The sequence below is a fragment of the Melanerpes formicivorus genome, unplaced genomic scaffold, assembly GCF_026170545.1.
Source record: "Melanerpes formicivorus ecotype bairdi unplaced genomic scaffold, bMelFor1.0.p_v2 SCAF_1, whole genome shotgun sequence".
NCBI lineage: Eukaryota > Metazoa > Chordata > Aves > Piciformes > Picidae > Melanerpes > Melanerpes formicivorus.
In genome coordinates, this window is record NW_027142353.1 from 5,366,236 (window position 1) to 5,391,888 (window position 25,653).

At 39.4% G+C, this 25,653-nt stretch overlaps 1 protein-coding gene across 14 annotated transcripts in view; it reads right to left on the minus strand.

The window, feature by feature from the left end:
* MYCBP2 (MYC binding protein 2) overlaps positions 1 to 25,653 on the minus strand; it is a 197,443-nt gene that overhangs the window by 163,288 nt on the left and 8,502 nt on the right. For all 14 annotated transcript variants that reach the window (XM_068155980.1, XM_068156571.1, XM_068156486.1 and 11 more), the window contains one exon: positions 6,934 to 7,009. In XM_068155980.1, the coding sequence (XP_068012081.1) occupies positions 6,934 to 7,009 (76 nt within the window). The remainder of the gene's footprint in view (positions 1 to 6,933; positions 7,010 to 25,653) is intronic.

Consider the following 25,653-nt stretch of genomic DNA (forward strand, 5'->3'; position numbering starts at 1 on the left):
TACATACTGAAAGTCTGGTTTGTTTTCCCACCAACTCCCCTTTGTTTCGTTTAGTACAACAGAACTTCTGCCATTAGGAAGTGAAGGACAAGGTAAGTTTAGTCCCTGTTCAATGTGAACATCTCTGATATAACACAGCTGGTGTTAAAAGCTCACAGCATCAGTCAGCGCAAAAACTCTAGATACAACTTTGCACATTATTCCAGTATCAAACTGCATCAAAATAGATTTGGACTGGTACTGATGATAATAAGCTATTACATACTTGAAAATGCATTTGGCAACAGAAACTAAACAGTTATAACATATGACTCCTCTGTATGTCAAACATCCATACACATACCCCAAGAGTTTTTGCAGCTGCTGTTAAGGCAAGCACACAATATCAGCTTTCAATTTTCAAGTTAACTCAGTTGAAGTGTGGAGGTTAGAATAATTATTTAGCAAGTTCACTATGCATTTCCTAATTTACTGACAGATACAGGAAAAGAATATCTGGATCCTGTGAAATATCTATCTGAAGTTCATTAACTATAGTTAGAATTAATAGCTATTTAACTATTATCATGTATTGTAATTATAACCTCAGTGAAGAGTTTCCATTACAGTTCTCTTGTCAGAAGTTCACTTTAGTCTTTGTTCCAGCACAGATTGAAGTCTGTAGTTCATGTAGCCTCTTTTGAAATACATTGGCCAAATTGTTTAGCCAGCACAGATAATTTTAGACATTACAGTGCTAGATAAAACGCCCATGTATCTTTTCTGGACTATTAATAATAAGCTGACTAATTTTCAGAAATGAACTCCTTCCTTACTCTCAATACTTTACACCTATTAAAAGGTCCCTTACCTAATGCTTTAGCTGTTAAACAGCAAGTGTGAAACATTCTGTCTTTAGTGTCTCACCCTATGACAGTGCAAAAACTGTGGTCATATATCTCCTACCCAAACTTCAGTGCAGTGCAACGTTTTCCAGAAAAACCTGCTCATTCTGAACAGTCTCAGCCTTTCAGAAGAAGATACATCTCAGAACCAGAGTTTAATTCCTAGAGGTTATATTAACCCACTGTTGTTCATACCTCCACTTAATTTTCACAATACCTTATTTCTGGGAACTGTAAATTCTTTTAAATTAAGAAAACTGTCTTGTACTCCATTTTTTCTTTTACACACTTGACAAATACAGTATCAAGGGCAACAAAGTTGGTGAGGGGTTTGGAACACAAGCCCTAAGAGGAGAGACTGAGGGAGCTGGGGTTGCTTAGCCTGAAGAAGAGGAGGCTCAGGGGAGACCTTATTGCTCTCTACAACTACCTGAAGGGAGGTTGTAGACAGGCAGGGGCTGGTCTCTTCTCCCAGGCACCCAGCACCAGAACAAGAGGACACAGTCTCAAGCTGCACCAGGGGAGGTTTAGGCTGGTGGTTAGGAGGAAGTTCTACACAGAGAGTGTGATTGCCCACTGGAATGGGCTGCCCAAGGAGGTGGTGGAGTCACTATCACTGGAGGTGTTCAGGAGGAGACTTCACAGGGTGCTCGGTTGCATGGTTTAGTTGATTAGGTGAGTTGGATGATGGGTTGGACACAATGATCTTGAAGGTCCCTTCCAAGCTGGTTTATTCTATTCTATTCTCATGTCCCTTAATAATTTTGAAATTTACTACCTAGTTTTATCAGTTTAAAAACATTGGCCTTATAACTGTACTGGATAAATCTCTCTATGAACAATAAGTTGTTGGGTTGTAAAACTAGGTTAAAACTTAAGGATAATTATGACTTACACTGTTTATCATCTTTTGAGGGGAGAAAACACTCATTTGACCTAGAATTAAATGTATAAGCACACAAATGTTTCACATGTTTCAAGGCAGAAGTGCTGAATTACAAGAAACATGATTTCTGGAGAGTAGGAAAGGAACTTTCAATCACATTGCTCTCTCTCTCCCCCTCCACCCTGCACCTCCCCAAACTTCATTATAGTGTAGAAACCATTGAATTTACTCATGATCGGTTTGCTCAAGCCTCTGAGGAGCTTTAACTATAGCATTTAGTTTCACAGTTTTCAAAACAAACATCTGTGGATACCTGTGGAGGTATATGAGCAGGTTGTATACACATCACTTTCTTATACAAAAGGTAGATATCAAGCTAATAAAAAAAAAAGAAAGAAGAAAACTTTGTGCCTCTCTAATGCAAATGCACATTCAGAGAGCAGCTTCCCATCCTCTCTTCCCTTCATTTCTCTTCTTCAGCAGTGGTAGTAGAAACTATTCAAAGCAGAGATTTCTCCATATGAAGTTATAGTTTTTCCTTTCCAAATTACAACACATTGTCTTCAAAACATCAGACAGTGATCAAGTTAGGAAATTGGGACTTAAGCTCTTGCTGTTATCACCTGGAAGTTTTTTTTGCTGTAGCTAATAAGAGCTATGGCATTGAGTCACTCTTCTACATGGTCATATAAACTTCTCCTCATACTATGAGTCTTGCTACACATAGACTGAAGTAGAACAGATTGCTGTGAAAATCTAACCACTGTGTCCTAGAGAACCACATTAATTCATATAATCAAACTAATAACATCTGTTTTAAGTCACAACAATTCCCTTCATGCTACTGCATTTCATGTTGACACAAAATACTTCCACCTTGACAAAGAAAACAATGGAACATTAAGCCAAAATGTTAATTGAGTCCTAAGAACTCAGGGATGCAATTTATTAATTCTGTGCAGATTATTATTAACACAATAAGATTTTTTCTTTACCTATGAGATACATTATTCCATAGAAAAGCCCCACACTGATTACCCTAACAGCCTGGTTTCTTGTAAAGTGTATTGAGATCCACAGAATTATGAAACATCATTTTATGACACTGTGGATAAGGTGAAGATCAACAATCTCTTTTTTTTACCATTTCTTAAAGACTACTGGAATCTTGTCATCCAAATCACTCACTAAGAATGACTAGAAGCCCAGCTTCTAGGATATGCAAGTAGAAGACAATATGACAGGTTCCCATTTTTTTCCTCACAAAGGATTTGTTTTCTCAGAATATGCAATTGCTGCAGCTTTCAAAAAGAAGAGAGCTTCAAGACTGGAAAACTGAATTATGTGCTTCTTTTGATTTAGCAGTTCTCATATGAACTATAAGAAAGAAAGAAAGGCATTCTGAAATCTTTATGCTGTTTCATATGTAACCATCATATATTGAAATTGCACCTTTTTAACATACAAATTCCCAGTATTTGTCACATCTTTTGCCTGGAGTGATGAAAAAATGTTATTTGTGATAGACAGAATCTCTGAAACAAAATGCTGATGAAAAGGAAGAACAATTTTTGATTGATAGGGATATCAAATTTCATGAAGTAGATTCTCAACCAAAACTATACAAAGAGAGGTAACAGGAATGAAGAGTCAAAGGTCCCTTTTTCTGAGGGACAGTAACTATAAAGGCAATAAACCTAATTAAAAAACCTCACAAATGTTTTCTGTATTTTAGGTAGGCAGAACAGAAGCAGATGACGTTCTCCAAGCATTTAAGATAAAATTGGGAACGTCTCCTGAAGATTTAAAAGACACTGAAGAATGAACAATTCAGTGCAGATCTACTCAATAATGAAATCTAAAAGCAAGCAGAAAGAATCATGAACACAGACTCCTTTAGAAAAAGAAATATGCAATAAATGAAATTTTGCCTTCAGATACTAGAATTTTCTCATGAGAGAAACAATGAAGTGCAGATGCCCATGCTCTGATGGATGACTTGTTCTTGTAAACATAATCCCTGCTAAATAGAAGAATGCATTATGTAAGAGAGGTTAAACTGCACAGGTTTGCTTTGTAATATAGAGCAACCAGTCACAAGTGCTCATAGTCAAGGAAGGAAGTGGGAGACCCAAACTCCTCTGGTCTTCTTTACACTTGTCACACACCTTACCAGTTTTCCCAAAGGATGAAATGCATAGCTTATTTCCTGATCAATTTATTTCCTCCTCCTTGAACAAGATGAGTGCAATAATGGTTTGCTCTCAGATGGGATAGAAATAGACTACAATCTAGGCAAGTAAAGTTAATCTGTCAGAGAAGACACATAAGGTTATAACAACCATCTGATCACATAGCATAGAATCTCATCAAATTCTTCTTTGAAGAGCTCAAGCATCTCTTAGAAAGGGATGCCCTCTTGAAACTGAAACACTAAAAATCCACTGAAAACTGCCAAATAATGAGAAGCTACATGTGTTTTTAATATGACCAATATCCCAGTTTATCCACTTTATACATCTATTCAGTATCTTGCAATACAAGCCATAATTAAAACTTCTGCCTAAACTAAACAAGTGGCTACCAATTATGGGAAGCATATTCTCTGTCTCTGGCAGATTCTGATTTTTCAGTATTCTTCAAACAATGTTATGAGAACAGAAGACAGTGAATTCTGGCTTCCCATTCAGTCTCTCAGCTATGTCTCCCAAGCAGGGCTTTTACTTTTACACCCTAACAGTCAAGTGAGAAAATTCTAGGGGGTGAAAAGGAAGATGCAGAGGAATCAACAATATTTGTAGGGTTGTGCTAAATAACAGAGCACACAATGTTCTGGTGATAATTGTTGCCTCCCTCCCACCAAGGTGGGGATGGAGAGGGGTGGAGGGGACAGGAATCTAAGGTTCCACACCTATGTCCAATAATCACGTTTGATCTCTATGCAAGTCACTGTATTCAGCACTGAATTTATAAGGCATGTGACTGCATGGAAAACCTCAATATCTACATATATATTTAAGAAAATAGATATATATATCAAACCACAAAACCAAAAATTCATGGTAGATCAAATACAACTGAACACAATATGACCCCAGCTCAGAAACAGAATAAGGCTCAAATTAATGGGCTGCATTAAACATCAATTAATGTTACACATTTAAAATGTTAGAACATTTCATGCTTAAATGATGGAAATAATTTTTTCCCAGTTGCTCAAACATCACTTTTCCTTTTAATGTCCTCTTCAATTACTCCATTATAATTTTTAGTAAGTGCAGAATATAATTACATTTTTTTAGCTCCTTTATCTCCTTCTTAATTTAAGACCCTACTTGCCTCTACTGAGCATATTAAGCATCTCTGTTCAGCTTTAAAGACCCTGGTTCTTAAAAAACAAACTGATGTACTCAAGTTCTCTTGCTCAGAATGTTCAGTACTGATGAGCTATTCAGACTGCCCTAACACAAGGCCTCAAATGGAAATACACTTTTTTGCTGACCACACATCTGTTTTCAGACATTCCAGTGCAAAAATAATCATTGCGCTTATCCCGCACTGGTAAGTATCAGGATGCATTGAAAACAATACGATGAAAAAATACACAAAAAAAAACCCAAAACCAAACAGCAGAAAGCAAAGAACAGCCACAACCAAAAAATCAAACCCATCCATTTTTTCAGGAAACAAAATCTGGAAAACTGAAATATGAAGGTGATCCTATCTCCCCCTTTTCTGCTGCATTTTTCAGGGAGTACTACTATCACCTAGGAACAAGCTAGAGCATTGTTCCATACCTCAGTGAATCAGAGCAAACATCAGTAGTCTGCTAGACAACCCTTTCCTGCTTCAAGGATTGTCTAGAATAACAGCATCTATAAAAGACATGCAAAACCCCATTATGCCTTTCAAAGGCAGATAAATCTCAAGTAGAGCTGAAGAGTTACCTTGTTTTTAAAGGCACAAGCTTTTGTCACCAGACAGAACACATACAGAGTAATGACATTCTAAAAAATTTCTTCAAATGCCTAACTTGGCTTTCTATGTTGACAGTGGGTCTGATAAAACCGCAACAGGAACAGGGCTAAAACTTCTAATATCATAGCAACTGAAGAAAGGGGCAAAAAACTTAGTTTGGACCAGAAACATTCTTCTGTACAGTACTGAGAACAGACATGAAGATAAGCCCCTTCTATACCATAGTCTGGAGCTGCACTACTTGAGATAAGCAGAACAATCTGGTAAGTATCCAAAAAGGCAATACCAAATGACAAGATAGAGGGCTTGCTTCACCCTCCCAAAGTCATCTGTCTTTAGATAGAGCGACTACATGGGCTTTGGCAAATAAGGATAAGATGGTCAATTCGATCTACAGTTTGTAAGCATTCTAAGAGCACTCAACTGACTAGAAAGTGCTTTTGATGGATATTTCAGCAGTTCTGTCCTTCAGAACCATTCCAGAAATGCTATCTTTAACAACTACAATCAGAATACAGAAAGAAGCACCCATGCCTGCAATGAACCTTCATGAAAATCCCTCCAGAACTCTACCTTAAATGGAGAAATAATATCTGTGTAACAGAGAAAGAATGCAACAAAGCAGCATTTTAAAATCCTCTTGTTTCTTGATAAATTTCTTCTCTGCAATAAGTATGTAAACATTTTTATGAAGTTCACGGTGCTGCTTGCATGCATTTAAAGTGGTAGGGGTAGAAGTTACACAAAATATTAATGGGAATAGGCAAATATCATCTATTCCACTATGGAGGAATTTTCAGAGGTAACTTTGGAGCTAGACATTGAATGCTGCCTTTCACCTCCAGCTGACATTGTCAGAACTCTGCAGCAGCAGCCTATAACTCTTTGGTTAGACATGCAGCTCTTAAATTTTAACTGCAAGAACAACCACTTTGGCTACATTTACTGTTTAGGAACTGGAGAACTAAAAATGCTGTTCATATTTCACACTGACCATCAGTAAAAAAAACAGTTGAATAGGATTAATATAGGTATCATTATCATGTAGAGTGCAGTAAAACAAACAATAGTGGTTTATGTTTTCTGAACATGTAAACTGTTAATTACACTTTTTTCTTGCATTTATCAATTGAAAGTACTTCCATTTTTCATTCAGAATTTTGTCAAGTTTAGTAACAGACTCACCTTGTTGCGTGTTTTTACTTTCAATTTAGTCTTCTGTTTCCTTTTCAATTTTTTCTTGCTAAACAGTTTCTTACTTCTGAAAAAAAAAAAGGCAGAAAAGACCTAAGAACAAAGAATTAAACTTTTCTATACCCTATCACAAGCAGCACCAGCAGGAGAAAGAGGAATTCAGAAATACTCTAAATTTTTTTCTACTGAACAAAAAGAATCAACATGGGCAGAATTTCAGAGTATTATCAAAATATAAGGCACTTAGAAGGATGCTTTCCTGACGCTCCATGGAATTAAGGGTGTTTACTCCCATGAATTTAAGCAGAACATATGGTACCTCAGGCAAAAAATAATCTGTGTTTTTAAACAGGTTTACAGTACTGTTTCTATTACAAGTACTTTAATGCCACACCAATGCTAGAAGCAAGAATTATTGACATTTCTCAGTAATATACCTTGTTAGTACAGAATATGTATGTTTGGTGAAGTCTTTATCTGGTAAAGATTTGAGCCTGCCAAGACAAGAAGAAAGCTTTGGAAATTTATCATTTCACAGAAACTTTAGTTGGAAGAAACTGCAACTTCTGAACACAGAGTTTATAATTTTTGTCTGGAATTTTCCCACCCTTGGCTTACAGACTTTTCATTTACATCCCTTTGAATTACTGCCCTAGCTAACACATGCTCCTCTAATCCTCTTCTGTCCACACCTTATCCCTATCGCATTGGTTTTCTCTTCTATTTCACTACCCAGATAAAAAAAAGACACCAAAAAACCCACAAAGCAAAAAACCTCAAACAAGAAGAGTCAATAAAAACCACAAAACACCAAAGGAAAAAAAAACACACCATACACACATATACAATTGTTTTGTCAACACCACTGCAATTACTGTTTGAGATGCAAGCTTTTAAACCTACTACACATTTCTCTGGTCTGTCCAGATCACAAGCTGGATGTTACCTGTTCAGCAAACAGCTCATCTTACATAGGACTTCAACAAACAGCTGCTATCAATCCTCTGAGCCATTTAAACAATAAGTAGTACACAGTTCAGATTAGTTGGAAAAATAAAACTATGGATGCTGAAAATAGCAAATAGTAAGTTTCACTTTTAGGTAACAAAATGGAAAGAGCTTAAGAATCGGGAAAATCTTGCTATTTTAGTCAAACACCTTTGTTCTACATAAAAATGTTGAGGGCTTAAAACTGTATTGCTTTACTACCCTTTCCTGTACAGCATTGAGACTACGAGTCCATAAAAGTCTCATGGTCCAACAATCAAAAACTAGAAACTCATGTCTGACCAACAGCCGTCAGTCAATAACCAAGCTCAAACAAAGAACCTCTGCAGGGTATCTCAAGAAAGCTACCTGTAAGAAATTCTATCACCTTCACCATCCTCACTTATTAACAGAGGGAGGTACACTCCTTACCAAGACACTTCCCATAGAAGCAAATCAGCCCACTACTTTTCTTACAAGGAACCTTCACCATTATCCTCAAGTTCAGAGAAGTGATTCAGTGAGGGGGAACTCCCCACCCTCTCTAGTAAATGAAAGTCTGACCCTAGATGACATCCCTCCTAAGGTTCCTTCATCAGCATGAAATAAGGGGAAGAAACTTCATGTAACTTTTGATTATAGGACTTTGGACATTTGTTTTAAGTGAGAAAAATGCAGTTTAAGTGTAAAAGTTGTGATTCATTTTAGATGACTTCGGGGCTGTCTTATTCCATACCACAAGTAAACTACAATGGCCAAAACTGAATACAGTACTTGTCCTGCCTGCCAAAATCCTTACAATCGCTCTTAATATTTTACAGTCTGTAAAGATTATAAGCACTTTTTCACTTTGTAAGTGCTTCAGAGGACCAGCTCCTGTATTTTTAATGTACTTCCCTATGTACATATATATCCCAGAAAAAAACTCAAAATTAAATCTTCCTCTCTCCCCAACTTCCTCCTCCCTCACCCCCCCCAAGATTTGTCTTATTTCCAGTGTGACAAACCTCCTATCATTTCACAAAATAACTTCCTTTGTCAGTGATACCCAGACAACTTTTTCTCCAATTAGCAAGATCATCAATGGGCTTACTTCCTCTTTCAGATTCCAAGTGGTGGTGGTGTGATCTCTCTCATTCATATAGCAGCCATTAAAGTATGCAAGCATTAAGTTTTCCTAAACACTCCACTGTAGCAGCCATTATCTTAAGCAAATTTTAGGCTTATATACTTTTTTGCATGGAAACAACATAGGCATAGAAATATTACATTGAGAATCCACATTCCCTCCCTTTTTCTTAAAATGTTAAGGATACTGAAATCCCAGTGTTTTTGTTGGGAAGTATGCTTTCCATGTGTGCATGAAACTCCAGAACTAGTAGGCAATTTAAAATTAAAACCCTCATTGGCACTAATTTTGTGACAGTAGTGAGCAAACTATCATTAGTGTGAATAATACTGGTATGCTCATAATCTATCTCCATTTAGCATATAACAATACATATGATAACCCACAGTTCTCCTGTTAGAGACATTATTCCAAAAAGTTTTAATAGTCAGATAGAAAGCATAAAATATGGGCAAGTATATTCATGACAATCAACATTAAACATGTTATGAGTAATTTCCTGTTGGAAATCATGCATTAATTACAAGCCTGACTCTTCTACTGTCTGAAGATACAAGACCTGATACGGCTCGGTTGTTTGGGGGTATTTTTAAAGCTAAATTATTAATTATGGTTTAGGTTAACGATTGTAAACTGCTGCAAGCTTGTGATGGGTTACACCCATCCTGAAAGCAGGGAGGGAGGGCTTGTGAGAACCTTGCTCTCCCCTGGAGGGGGTTTTCATCCTGGGAAACTGAGTTAGTCTGTTACACTCCCCCTCCCTGTCCAACACACCTATAAAAAGGATGACACTGCAGCCATGTGCTCTCTTTTACTTCTGCCTCACAGGGACAAAAGGACTAAGAGAGTTGCTGCTGGTTTCCTGCTTCTCTGCCACATGGTCAGGCCTGGTCTTATCTCCCTGCTGCATCCTCAAAGGACTGTTGGGTTTTTATTTTTATATATATATATTTATTTTTTCCCCTATCTACCCTTGTTCCTTACCCTTGTGAACCCCTTCTGTTATTGTTTTTTATATATAAAGAAAATTTTTACCTGTCTACTTCCAAGCTGACTCCAAATTATTTCTCAGTAGATTTGCCTCCTCCTTTTTTTTTTCTCTTAACCTCCCCCCCCCCCCTTTTTTTTTTTTTTTTTAAGGAGGAGGAAGGGGGGAACCAGGGGAGAGATTCTCAGTCTTGCCCCCCCATCTGAGCTCTTCAATCTCAGTTAAGGCTCAAACCACCACAAAGCTGTAATCGGTAAAGGTCCCAAAACTCTGTGCTAACAGATTGCTTCCAGAAGCAGAAGGCCTTTAGCTTTTTAACTCAGCTATCGATACAATTTAGTTCACACAAACCAAATAGTGATTATCAGCAAATTTTAGGCAGGGTTTCTGCAAACTGCTTCAAGAGACTTAGCAGTTTTGAATTGGACCACAAAGAAATGCTGAACATGAAGATACCTTGACAAGAACATGATTGTGGCAAATGGGCTGAAAGAAAGAGTGAATGCTGCTATTAACAAAAAACCCCAAAAATCTGTTGAGAAGGAAAGCCAAGACCTAAAACACTCAACCTGGAATATGAACAATTATCTCAAACCAAAGCAGAAAATAATGGGAGTGTGAGCAGCAACTGATTGCTGGACAACTTAAAATAGGTAAAATAGCTGTTTAATTATATGATTACAGCTTCAGTCAGCTTTGTGGTAGAAAGAAGTAAAAGCATGCTTGCTTTAGTTGTTTTCAAACCAGAAGTACCCTTAGCTATTACATGCAATATTTGTTGATTAGGTCACTCTTCAGCTGTCTCTACACCACTGCTCTTACCGTGTTCAAAACAGCTGAGAAAATGCACACAGAGCATCTTTCCTCTAAGTCACAATGGTCCTGAATTGCAATTCTTAAGCTTAAATTTAACAAGGAAGTTTGATGTGTTGACTGCCTCCCCCACTCAGTGTTTTTATTGAATTAATATGGGTGAACATTAGATTAACCTTATGTTAATATTGTCACACTCACATATGATCTTCTAGGCCATATGTTACACTCAAGGTGTCACTGATGAGTCAAAAATATAATTCTGTCTCTGCTGTTGAGGCAGAATAGGAGCAAGGAAAGCGTTACTCAACTGCTGTCTGACTTAAATCCTTTGCTTCTCTGTGAAATATATTACTAAAGGTCACAGTACTAATCTGTTACTGAAGGTCATAGTGGCTAGTACAGCATTAAACCAAGCCAATCTACTATTAAGCCTTTCAGCATGCTTTTGAAAAAATGAATTTAGTAAGCCACACACTATACTACAAATTTTGAGAACTCCCAACTGACCTTGACTTCATGTATTTACCTAAACTTGTTTGCTCTGGTTTGATAGCTAAGCATCCTCAAGAAGATCTGTACTGTTGACAGGACCAATCCATCAAAATCATGTTGTATCCAGACAAATGACAAATATATGTTATTGTTTCCATAGGCGCTTACTCTGCCCAGTTTTAACTTAAGCATTCAAGAGCTACTGGGAACTTCTGTAAGAGGCAGCAACTACTCAGTAACACTAAAATGAAACAGTATCAGACTGGTAACATCAAATAACTCTTGCCTTCACTTGACGTGTTATTGTTGCTGGTTGTCAATTTGGTTGGACAAGCACCAGGCAAGCATTTGCAAGAGAAGTGTGGCCAGCAGGTCAAGGGAGGTGATTCTCCCCCTCTACTCAGCTCTGGTGAGACCCCACCTGGAGTACTGCATCCAGTTCTGGAGCCCCTATTACAAGAGGGATATGGACATGCTGGAGCGTGTCCAGAGAAGGGCCACAAGGATGATCAGAGGGCTGGAGCACCTCTCCTATGAGGACAGACTGAAGGAGTTGGGGCTGTTCAGTCTGCAGAAGAGAAGGCTCCGAGGTGACCTAATTGTCGCCTTCCAGTATCTGAAGGGGGCTACAGGAAGGCTGGGGAGGGACTTCTCAGGATATCAGGTAGTGATAGGACTAGGGGGAATGGAATGAAGCTGGGGGTGGGGAGATTCAGGCTGGATGTGAGGAGGAAGTTCTTCACCATGAGAGTGGTTGTCCAAGGAGGTGGTTGAGGCCCCGTCCCTGGAGGTGTTTAAGCCCAGGCTGGATGAGGTTCTGGGCAGCCTGATCTAGTGTGGGCTGTCCCTACCCATGGCAGGGGGGTTGGAACTGGATGATCCTTGAGGTCCCTTCCAACCCTGACTGATATTATGATGACACTATGATGCTTCTGAACAGCCCAAAGTGAAAGCCCATGATGAAATTAAGTAGCCTGTAACTGCAAACTATTATCACTCATATAGTCACTATCATATCTCAGGGTCTTTCATCACATCACTGAGCTCTTTAAAATGCTCTAAATCTACTAACAGTTTATTCAAAAGCAGTGAAATTCAAGTACTGACATGTGGACATTGGTTCGCAAGTAGTGAACTGATGTTTCCTCCACTGTTTCTCTCAGCTGCCCCAGGCTGAATAAACAGTGCAAGACCAGCAATAACCATTTTTACACACAGAAATCAAAGAATACCATTCGGCATCTTTGCACAGGTACATTACTGTCAAAGGATCCACAAGTTACAGAACATGTTATCCAGAGGTTGGCATTACATGATGGACTACCACACTTGCCATAAAGGCAATAGGACTACAGGAAGATTGATTAACCCAAAGCAGTTACCAGCCACAGGGTCCCATCTTACCTACCTTAGGTTCTACTCGACTGTCAGAGGAGTACCTGACTTGCAAAAGTCTACGTGCAACATCCAATTGTCACAATTTGATCAAGTTTCCTCTTTGCCATCACTCCAATAACACACAGAAGCACCACTACTCATAAGTCCCCACTGGAGAACGAAAGTACTACAGACTTATTTAGAAAAGTAAGATGGGGAATTTGAGTAAACAAAGCTACACCAACATAGAATGATTGCCCAGAAAATGTGGTGACTTCATTACTCTCTTCTTTTAGGCTTTGGAAGATACAAACTGTACTTCAAAATTACTGTTTGCTACTTTCTTTAACTTTCTAGGACTCATTCTGATGGGTTTCCTTCACCTTCCCACATTCAAACTTCACCAGCACTTTCATCATAGTTGTTGCAGAACAGCAACTAGATTGTCCTTTCCTTTTTGTGATTCTGCCAGAATATGAAACAGTTGATGGCGATTCAAATGAGATCTTATGGGTTAGAATTAGACAGCAGACCAATACGGCCAAAATTGTTTTAGTCATGCTATACACAGTCTGATGAGGCAGAAACATATGCAAGAAACCTTAGTAAGGTTAGATCAGGTCTGCAAGAAACCTTACATTGACAGACCCTGGATCTTATGGTACATGCTAACTATCCCAGGGCAGATAGCAGGGGGGCAAACAGCACAGTAGGTTTTTGGAGTGCATGGATGACAATCTCAGGAGGGATCAATGGAGGAAGGCACTTTGCTGAACTTTATGCTTAAACAAAAAAGAACCAGTCAAATGCACGAAGGCTGAGAGCAGTCATGGATACAGTGACAATGCAGGTGAAGTTCAAGAACCTGAAAAAGGAACAAGACAAAAGCAAGATCACAACCCTAGACTCCAAAGTAACAGACTAGGGAGCTGTTTCAAGGATCTACTTTGACAAGTGTCATGGGACAGTCCCTGAAGAGAGAGTGGTGCAGAGAGTTGTCGTCCGTCCATACATACAGAAGGTCCAACATCAGGCCTGCATGGACAAACAAGGAGCTGCTGACAAAGCTCAAGCATAAAAAGGCAGCATATAGGAGGTGGAAAGGGAGTCACATCATCCAAGAGAAACAGAGACATGTAGAGAGTGTTCACGGATGCAGTTATAATAGCCAAAGCCCACACAGGCTTCAATCCAGCAAGGGATATGAAGCACAAGGTTGGGTTCTGTAAGTGTATCAGCAGCAAAATGAAGACCAGGGAAAAAATGTGTGCCCAATCATGAATGATTAAGAGCCTCACCACAAGAGACACTGGAAACCCATGTGTTTACTACTAAAACTATCTTTCAGCAATGCCATGTCCCTGAGACCAGAGGGCAAATCATAATAACGTCTTACCCTCCGTGAAAGAAGTTTACATTCAGGAACATTTAAATAAGCCAATGGAACCTGACAAAATGTATCCACATTATGCTTGACCAACCTAGTAGCCTTCTGCAATGGGAAGACTGGCTTTGCATGCAACTGAAGTGCAGTGGATTTTGTTTATTTCAACTTTAGTAAGGCTTTTGACACTGTCAGTCACAACATACCCACAGACAAAGTTTGTTGAAATACAAACTAGATAAAGGGGGACTGTAAACAGGTCAAGTTGCTAGGGTCAAAAAGTTGCACGCAATGGGATAGGGTGTACCCTGAAGCCAGTTTACAGATAGTACAAAACTCAGAAGTGGTTGATAAACCAGAGGGTTGCACTGCCATGCAGAGGGACCTCAAAAGACTAGAAAATACAGGCCACAAGTAATCCTGACAAGTTTAACAACAGGAAATGCAAAGTCTTGTACCTGGGAAGGAACAACCCCAAGCACCTGTAAGCACAGCCAGCCAACTGACTAGAAGGTAGCTTTACAGACAAAGACCAATTAGGTCCTCAAGGTAGGCATACTGAACATGAGCATGCAACACTTCCCCTGAAGCAAGAAAACATGCTGTCTCCTGGGCTTCATTAGCAAAAGCATTGCCAGCAGAATGGAAGAGTCAGCTATCACACTCTACACAGCACTGGCAACACCACATCTGCAGTCCAGTGACTAGTTCTGAGCTCCCCAATGATTCACTTACTGAAGCCATTATTCTGAGCAATATCCAGTGACAGGCTGAGATACAAAAGGAAAAAGGGAAATACAGGTAGTTTCAGTTAAACATAACAACAGTGAGAGTAGTCAAACACTGGAAAAAATTGCCCTGAGAGGCTATAGATTCTTCATACTTGAAGATATTTAAAACCCAACTGGATAACGTCCACAGCAACCTGCTCTAGCTGATTCTACCTAGAGCAAGAAGGTTGGACTAGACAGTTTCCAGCAGCCCCTTCTAATCTCAACTCTATGACACTGTTTGTTTACATACTGAAGTAAAGTTTGACTGCATAACAAATGTAACAGTACATTTTCTTTCCTCGTCCTGAGTTTAGCATTTTTTCCTGGTGCCACGCCAGGTTTCTGATTACAGTTCCAAGTAGATACATACTGAGCTTTTCATCTGTTCACCATCTGGATCAGCAAACACACAGCAAACTCAGGTCTTAGAGCAGACTTCTAAGGGAATCAGACAACACAAAACTAACAAAAGAACAAGGGATGAAAACCACTGTACCACACTTAAAATATATGACTGTATTAATAAAAGCTAGACAAATCAATCCATGCTTTCTGGAATATAACCAATGCCTGAGGGTATACCAAGAAGTGCATGACAAAGAACACATTTACATGCCACAATCAAGAGATTCTCTGTGCAGATGGATCAACATGGAAACTGTGTACAAGATCTTTAATGAGATTTTTCCAAACTTCAGTTGTACCAAAACTTTCTGCATGCCCCAGCCAATCTAAAAATATAATTTGACAACGTGAAGGTACTCTACAATAGTTAAAAACAGCGTCTGGAATGGCCCCCAAAAGGTCAGTCTTTTCATTCCCTGGTCCAGCACAGGACTAGTCAAGTTTCACTTCATTCCTGACTGGAGATTTCACTGCCAGTGATTGCAATACCACTATGTCCCAAGTAATCCTAGTAGAAAACTCTTTGTGAGGTCTTTGCTAAATTGCTCTTCTGGCAATTAAAGGATTTTTTCCCCCTTTTTTCCCCTGGCTAGCTGGAATTTATTTCAAGTCTCAGGAGAAATGTGTCTGCCAATTAAGCAGTCTCAGTTCTTTCAGCCTAAACCACAAATGAGTTACATTACCAATGTCTAATTTCACTATTCTCTCAACTAGTCCTTCTTGTTGGACAGGAGAGGGGAGGGAAAAAAAAATTACTTCAGGTGTCCTACACAAAAAAAAAAATCCCTTTCATGTATTTTGAAAAGACAAAAAAAATCTGAAACACTCCCAACAGCATGACATTGCTGAGTCACCTTTACTTAATTCTATACAACCTGGAGAACCTGTCAAGAGAAAATTCTACTTAATTTGCTGTCTGTTTGACATTTCTGCTTACTGGTTGCTGCTTTACTTTTTGGTTTTGTTTTGGTTTTTTTTTTGCGAGGGGGCTTTTTGTTGTTGGGTTTGTTCTTTGTTTTTAAAGCAACTATTTGCTGAAGTTGCTCTCTTTAGTGTACCTGTAATCCTAGTTTTGCATCCTCTATGAACTTTCTCATCTACAATTTCGGTTTCAACACAAATTGCCAATGATGAGACTGAAAAGTTCAGGACCTAGGACAGATCCAGATGCAGAGCAAGAGCTGTACCGCTTCACAGTATGCTCAGCTAACAATCCCACAGCATGTCTCCAGGCTGGTCTTCTCTGCAGTTTTAAATCACCTTACCGTACCCCTGACTAGGACAAGTGTAGCCAAACTGACAGGTAGAAGGTAATAGAAACATTTCACTCCAGACAGTGAGATGACAGGGATAACATCAGCTTTTCTCATGGGCATCTGCTTGAAGATCAACCTATGCTTCCTGATTCAGGCAGGTCAAAGGCTAAAAGCAGAGCTCTGATTCACTCCTAACTGATCTGCTGTAACAAAGGTTTGGTTCAGTTCAGAGCATGCTCCAAGTTAAAGTGCAGGCTATGTGATACTGGGTCCAAACCTCAATCATCTGGTTTTAAAACAAGCTTAGCACTTAAAACTGAGATTTCTTTTACTGAAATTTAATTATTTTGCTTAAGTTTTGAGCAACAAGTTTTAAGCAACTTAATAGTGACGATGTATCACATTTCTCAGACACAGCCCATCATAAAACATGTAGATATGGCGCTTAGGGACATGGTTTAATTGCCATAGTGGTGCTGGGTTGGCAGTGGTGACTTTTGAACTCATCTTAGAGGTCTTTTCCAGCTGAAACAATCCTATGATTCAATAAATCCATTCTGTGTCTAATTGATCACACCCATTTATATAACAATTTTCCCAGTACTTTCAGAAATGTAGCCAACAGAAACTGTACTGCAGTACTTTAAGTTCTCCTTTATCCATTTTTTCAGTCAGGCATTGTTTACCAATTTACTTTATACCACTCTTCCAGAACTTTATGTATCTTCTATGATTTCTCCTAGGTAATTTCTAATGGCTCTGAAATTGCCTCAGCCAGTTTTTCTAATCACTCTGAGAGGGAATTCCATCATACTTCTCAAAATACCTAATAGGTTTGCAGTTTCTCAGCCATGCAGAAAAACAGGAGGTGCTCTTCTGATTAACTACAACAACATTCAATTTGGGCTCGTTTTTTCCCCCCCTTATCTTCAGTAAACAGATAATCACAGAAAGATTCAGGTTAGAATCACCAAGTCCAACCCAGAACCCTACTCCATAAGGTTCACCCCTAAACCATATCCCCAAGCACCTTTAAACACAGCCAGGGTTGGCAACTCAAACACATCCCTGAGTAGCATATTCCAATCCCTGATCACTCTGTGAAATTTTTTTCCTAATGTCCAGTCTAAACAGACCCAGTTGTAGCTTGAGGCCATTTGCTCTTGTTCCATCACTAATCACCTCTACAACACCCTTTCAGGTAGCTGTAGAGAGCAATGAGGTCTCCCCTCAGCCTCCTCTTTTCCAAACTAAACAGCCCCAGCTCCTGCAGTCGCTCTTCATAAGATTTATCAAAACCAGCCAGACTAAAGCCAAACTCAGCTGTTTTCAAACCAGCACAGCCAATAAGGGAAAAGAGCACAGACAGGAATCAAACCCAGCCTCTCAGGGTGGGTTTCCCCTTGGAAGAGGAGCAGATACCCGAGACAGAGGGCAAGGTGAGCCTGGTCCAGCAGCAGGGCCCAAGGAGCTGGTGTGAACACAGCCCCACATACCTGGAGTGCTGCAGGCTCACTGCATTTGCTTGCCACTAGCAAAGGCAACAGAACCAGGAATGAGACCCTGGTGGGACCTGCTGATCTGGCCAAAGCTGCTGTCTGCCAGGGCCTGCAGTGCCCATGGAGCTGCCAACCAGCCAAACTCAGCAAGCCCAGCCCCAGCCTGATGCAGACACTGGCTCTGCCCCAGCCTCAGCCACATCATCACACAGACAGAAGAAAGAGCCATTATGGAGAGACATTAAAGCTGTCACAGCCTCTGCTGGGCTTCCACATCTCCCATGCCACTTACTCCATCCTCCAAAGTGCTCCAAAACAGCTGTTAATTTACAACCTGTCTTGAGGGCATCCTAATATCAAATACAATAATGGACAACCACAGCTGATAAATACCAGTATACTTGTCAGCAAGAAACTTAATATTCACCGTCTCATTGTCACTGAAGTTCAACTTCTAAGGGTGTCAAAATACAGGAAAATAAATATTGAAGAAAAATGGGGTAGCAAGGCTGATAACAGACTTCCTGTTAAAGACGAGCTGAAAAGCATCTGACAACAAAGCCTAATGAAAGAGAAAGTTCAACAGAAGTTTGGGAAAAACAAGCAATAGCTCACAGGAGGGAATTTACAAGGTTGTCTGCCTTCTTTGCCATGGCAGTGCATTACTGACAAACAGATTGCTGCTCATCAGTACACCAAGCTAATTCCCTGCAGATGAATCTTCCAGTTGGTCACCTCCCTAAGGTTATTCCTCCCCTGATGCAGGATGCTGCATTTCCTGTTGCTGCACCCCATGAGATTCCTTTCAGCCCAATTCTCCAGCCTGTTCAGATCCCTCTGAATTGAAATACAACCATAAAACATATGAGCACCAGTTTTGTATTATCTGTGAACTTGCTGGGAGCAGCCTCTGTCCCACCATCTAACATTAATGAAGATGCTAAGCAGTACTGACCCCAGTATCAGCTCCTCCTATGGTACACTACAGATGACCTGCTTCCAGCTGGACTTTATGTCACTGATCATAAGCCTCCAGGCCCAGTTATTTGATCACCTCTCAATCTACTTCACTATCCACCAATTTTACTGAAAACTGCTGGCAGTACTATTACTTTTCATCAAGAGATTTTAAGGAACTCAACAGTGAGAATTACTGAAGAGTAAAACTTCTCAGCTTCACAGGCATATCTCAATACTGTAAAGCAGAATCAGAATTTTCCTCAAGTAATTAAGGCTTGATATTTGCTGATCTTCAACAATGACATCAAATATTTAAAACTATATAAACTTTATTTAGTAAGCCTATGAGGTAACACTTGACAAAATCCAATTTTTAGTAGAGTGGGCAGTAGCTCAACTGTCATTCTATGTGTATTCCCTCAAAACCAATGCCAGCTTATCCACTATGTTCTTTGAATTATTAATCAAGCATTCTGACATGAGTTTTCATTGAGGCCAATATAAAAGCAAAGACTCAAGAAATATATCTACAAATGGAAAAATCATCAAAATCCAGTCACCTAAATCCATAAATCGGGGTAAGGAAGATCAACTGCAATCCATTTAGACAGACTTAGAGGAAAACAGAGGCAGAGTAGTAGGACAGGATATATTTGGCTTCTAAGACATCTGAAAAGAAAGTGTTAAGAAAATTCAAAAAAGGAGACTGATGGATTTGAAAGAACTCTGACTGGCAAGGAATATAAAACTATATATAGTTAAGACATCAAACATCTGGAAGATGGATAAGACTAACAGTCACATTATTATGGCCTGGAACTCCTTCCTATACCCTGATTCAAAAGAAAAAGGTCAACTTTACTACTTGATTTTTCAGTTACAACTTTAACATCCTGCTCTTTGTGAGCTAAAATTGCACATCTTTTTCATCATTACTTTAGCTTCCTAATTCAGAACTACTTTCCAAGCCCAAGACAACCTGTATTATTTTTACAATCACATTACTTTTTTAAACAACTAGTTGGGGGGTTTAATATGAAAAATTTTAGAGGCTTAAGAAAGATGTTATTCCAGCTGCTGGAGTATCTTCCCTAGAACTTCCCCAACACCATCTGAAACATAAATGCTGCAGTGTCTATAAATTAAGTTAAACCCCAACTATGCAAGTAAAATAGATCTGATTTCCATTTAACTAGGGCAAAAGTACAAGAGTACAAAACAGTACCATGATAACTTTTACTAAAAAGGCTTCTGAAATAGCATGAGTCTCTCTCATATAAACAAAGAGAGCACACAAGAAAGCATCCCTGCAAAGTGTTGTCCACATAAAGAGAATGGTCTCTCAGTACAGCCACTGACAATTATGGAAAAGAAACTAAAGCTATCTGATTTTTCTTTATTCCACTGCAAAGTTATCTATAAAATTAGAAGAGATGCAAGGAAAATATTCACTCAAATTTTTCAGTACAGACCAAAGTATTTCTATTTCTCTTACCTTTAAACATTTTTAGGGCTCTGGGTTTCTTTACATTAAAAAAGCACACTCAACCACAGCAAAGATGACAATATCCACATCTTTGGACACTTCCCTATATACAATAGCCAAAACCAAAGTGCATACAAAGCTATCTAACACAGAATCATACCAGCACAAATTTAGAGAAGAGCTCCATGCAGTTTAGGAAGGACTGTACTTAAGAAAAGGCACATTACTGGTGGTTAATAAAAGTATAACATCTTCAGAGTGACTACTACTGCAAGTAAACCGTATAAATTCTACGCTTTGTGCAGAGAGTATCAGAAAATGCAATCATCTAGCACAAACAAGTGAAAACTCATCAGTTAACAGCTGTCAATGGCCTACCCCATGTAGTAGTATATTCTAGATGGAATAGAGACATGACTACTCTGAAAATATACAAGCATAATGAAGATGTATGAGCACATCTGTTAGAAAGAATAATGCACTGGCTAGTGGGAGAAAAAAGAAAGGCAAAACCAGGTAAGAGGCAAGTCATAAGAATATATATATATAACTCATGACGAAACAATCAAAATAAGAGGCTGAAAGAAAAGCAGGAAAGGAATGTATTTAAGAAGCTCATTTCAGTGTCATGCAAATGACAGGTTACAGATTTGTAGTCATTGATTTAACGGCTCAAAAATCCAGAAGATGAGCGATGTTATCAACTGCAACAAGAACACCAAAAAAGTAAGAGTTCAGGATTTGACTCTGTTAAAGTTCAAACTCCTAACTAGGCATTTTCCCAGACAGAGAGATCAGCACCAAAATAATCTAAATACCATGGCATTGCTGCACAAGTTAGAGAAGAGGCTTCCAATTATTTTCACTCATGGCAGGACTCTGGATCATTCTAATACTAAAAAAAAAAAACACAACTATAAGCAACAGGCTTATACTTTTTGATGTTACCTTACTTGCTCCTTGTATTGGCTTTTCCTATGATAGAGTTAATTTTCTTCAGAGGACCTTATATAGTGCTTGCATGTTTTGCATTTGTGATGGAAACTGCTGGTAACACAGCTATGCTTTAGTTGTTGCTGAACAGTGCTTAGATTCACGGTCTTTCCCTATTTCTCATACTGCCCCATCAGCAAACAGGCTCACGGGGCACAAGAAGTTGGGAGGGGACACAGGTGGGACAGCCGATCCCACCTGACCAAAAAGATATTCCATACCATATGAACACATGTTCAACAACAAAAGCTGGGAGAAGTAGTAGTAAGGGGTGTGTATTCGCAATTATGGGGCTTGTCTTCTGAAGTAACTGTTACATGTGATGGAGCTCTGCTTTCCTGGAGATGGCTGAACACCTGTGCTGAATGAATTACTTGTTTTACTTTAAGTAATGTAGAAGCTGTGTGTGCTAGCAGTCTTTATCTTAACCAGTGAATTTTCACACTTATCTCTCCAACTCTCTCCCACATTCCACTGCAGGGGGGAGTGACCAAACAGCTATGTGGTGCTTAGCTGCCTGCTAGGAACAACTATGACAATGCTTTACACAATCTGTGAAGTATTTTCCAAGAACTCCAAAATCTCAGTTCAAAAATTACTACCTTAGACTATTATACTTGAGAACAGAGGTTAAGGAAAGTTAAAAAAAGAAAATGGTAACAAAGAATGGCACTAATCTAACCACAGTGTTATGCGGCAACAATGATGCTGATTTTCACTTTTTTCCCCCCTAAAGGTGTACAAGTGGTATAGATTTAGATTCATTAAATTAATAACAGAGGAAAAATCCCCATATTATTTGCAGGCCAAAGTAGTCATAGATGTACTTGATACAAGGAAAGAAGCATCATTAAGTTCCAACAATAAAACCCGAAAACTAATGAAGCCCATCAACACATTCATCAGTCTGGAGGGAAGCAGTGAGCTGTAACATGCTATATTCTATGAAATACTTGATACTTAGAAAAGAAAAAAAACATTAAAATGCTTCATAACATGAGAAATTAAATGTATGGAAAACACCTTAATGGAGCTCCTAACAGCACAGAGCCCATTCTCCCATGCCAATTACTAGTATTCCTCCTATGAAGGCATGCATCATAGAAATCTCTTGTGAAAGACCACAGGGAAAGAGTATATTTACAACATAAAAACTTTAACTATAAGGCTACTGTTCAATCCAGCACCTCAGTGTGAAGCAACATTTATAGCAAGCAATTAAGACAAAAAAAAAAAGACAGAAATTTAACAATGTATTTAAGAGATGCTGCAAGGGATCAAGTTTCCAAAGTAAACTAAGGATACAGAAAACACTTTGCATGAAGTACTTCAGCATGAGAAGAGTATTGCTGATGTATCATACGTGCTTTACAGAAAGACATAAATCTTTTAATTATAGGTTTGGTGAATCACACATCATCATATGTCAGCAGAAAAATTTACTAACAACAAAAAACCAAAAAATCTTCAAAATACTTTGGCCAGGAGGAATATCATCATGTGGGCAAAAAACAAGGCCAAACTCCACAGCCAATGGTCAACCTAGCAGAAACACAAATGTAACATCCAGTTAAGTAGGCAGGAAGCATATTTACTGCATTTACCAAAGCTAGTGGTGAGAAATGCTAGCTTCTTCAATTGCTCCAGCTCTGGCCTAACTTTAACTGCTTCTGTTTGCCACCTAACAGATCACCACGCACGCCAGAGAAGACAGTACAATTGAAACAGAAACTATAACTGGCATTTCCTCTTAGTTTAGAAACAAGAAAAAGAGCACTCCATCCCCTCACCCCCACCAGCAACCAACAATTTAAAAGGAAAACCAACAAACAACAGCAACAACAAAAATCCACAACAAACCCCAACGTACAGATGGTTTCAAATCAGTAGGTCTAAGAATTCTAGGGACAGAGATTAAGTCTGCAGATTACTGAGGACAGGAAATAAGTCTATGAAAACTGCCAGCAAAGCTCATATTATGGCCTTTTTAAAAAAGGAAGTTCAGTTTCAGTTAAGCAAAAAGCCACTTATTTCCTCAAATTGCCATTTTGAAATAAAAGTACAGAAAGAAAAAAACAATCAAAAAAAAAAAACCCAAAACAGTCACAGTATCACAGTATCACTTAGGTTGGAAAGGACCTTGAGGATCATCGAGTCCAACCTGACACCACAGACCCCATGACTAGACCATGGCAACAAGTGCCACGTCCAATCTCCCCTTGAACGCCTCCAGGGTCGATGACTCAACCACCTCCCTGGGCAACCCATTCCAATGCCGAATGACTCGCTCGGTGAAGAACTTCCTCCTCACCTTGAGTCTGAACCTCCCCTGGCGCAGCTTGAGACTGTGTCCCCTTGTTCTGGTGCTGGTTGCCTGGGAGAAGAGGCCAACTCCCTCCTGGCTACAACCACCCTTCAGGTAGTTGTAGAGGGCAATAAGGTCACCCCTGAGCCTCCTCTTCTCCAGGCTAAACAATCCCAGCTCCCTCAGCCTCTCCTCATAGGGCTTGTGTTCAAGACCTCTCACCAGCCTTGTTGCCCTTCTCTGGACACGCTCAAGTGTTTCAATGCCCTTCTTAAACTGAGGAGCCCAGAACTGGACACAGTACTCAAGGTGCGGCCTAACCAAAGCAGAGTACAGGGGCACAATGACTTCCCTGCTCCTGCTGGCCACACTATTCCTAATGCAGGCCAGAATGCTATTGGCCCTCCTGGCCACCTGAGCACACTGCTGGCTCATATTCAGGTGGCTGTCGATCAGCACACCCAGGTCCCTCTCTGTCTGGGAGCTCTCCAGCCACTCTGACCCCATCTTCAATTTTATCACAGTATCACAGTATCACAGTGGTTAAAGTGTTAAGCAGAACAAACCACATTCATTGTAAATCTAATATGCTGATTCTCCTCTTGTTCCACTTAGGATGTGTACTCACTTATGTTTATATATTGAAATTACAAATTCTTGTGAACTTCAGCAGAATATTCAGGCAATGTTTTCTGGTCTAAACCAAAAACCTCCCCACAAAATTCCTGCAACTACCTAATGTGTATTTAATAACTGAAAATATAATATTAATACATGAGCAGGTCATGTTGCCACTTAAGAACTCTGCTACTGTACAGATACCAACATCTACAACCATACTACCACAAATATTCTCATCAGTAACCCTCAAACTTACATTCCAAAGTGATATATTATCACGGCATTTTGGAACATGACTGAGGTTGTGCTTGAGGCTGATCCTCAAAGGTGGCAAAAATATGAAGAGATCACCAAATATCAAGGATTAAGCTAGCAACAGAAGAAAATTATGCAAGGCCTTACCTATGCTTGAAAAGTATCTGCAAGAATGTAGAAACCCAAGAGCAGGCAATACAATTGAAAGAGAGATAATAATCTGCTTACTAAAAAAAGATGCTCCCTGAGATAACTGAGCATATGAACACTAAATAGACTTAACTAGTAACACAGTTAGGTATAGTAAACATAGTAACATAGTAAAATAGTTAGGTAACCAATACAAATGGTTCAATAAGAAATTGTTTATTTGGAGAACATGTCAATCATCTTCACAGGTGAAGATTCAGAATGTCAGTACTTAACAGTACAAACACAGCTGCTGCTATTTGACAGTCTTGCAAAAGCACACTAGCTAAATAAAAAAATATCACAGAATCACCGAGCGGTACAGTTTGGAAGCAACCTCTGTGGATCATCTAGTCTAAGCCCCCTGCTAAAGCAGATTTGCCTACATGAGAATGCACAGGATCATGTCCAGGTGGTTTTGAGTCTCCAGAGGAGACTCCACAATCTCTCTGGGCAACCTGTCCTAGCATTTAATCACTCGATGTAAAGAAGTTTGTCCTCATGTTTAGGGCAAGTTTCCTGCGTTGCAGTTTGTGCCCACTGCTCCTTGTCCTATCACTGGGCATCACTAGGAAGAGACTAGGCCCATCCTCTTGACATCCACCCTTTAAATTTTATAAGCATTGACAAGATCCTCCCTCAGCCTTCTCCATGCTAAATAGCCCCATGTCTCTCAGCCTTTCCTTATAAGAGAGATGCTCCAGTTCTCTAATGCCAACAAGAGCACACTGCTGGCTCTGTTTACTTTTGTCCACCCAGTCTCCTAGGTCCCTCTCTGTAGAGCTGCTTTCCAGCA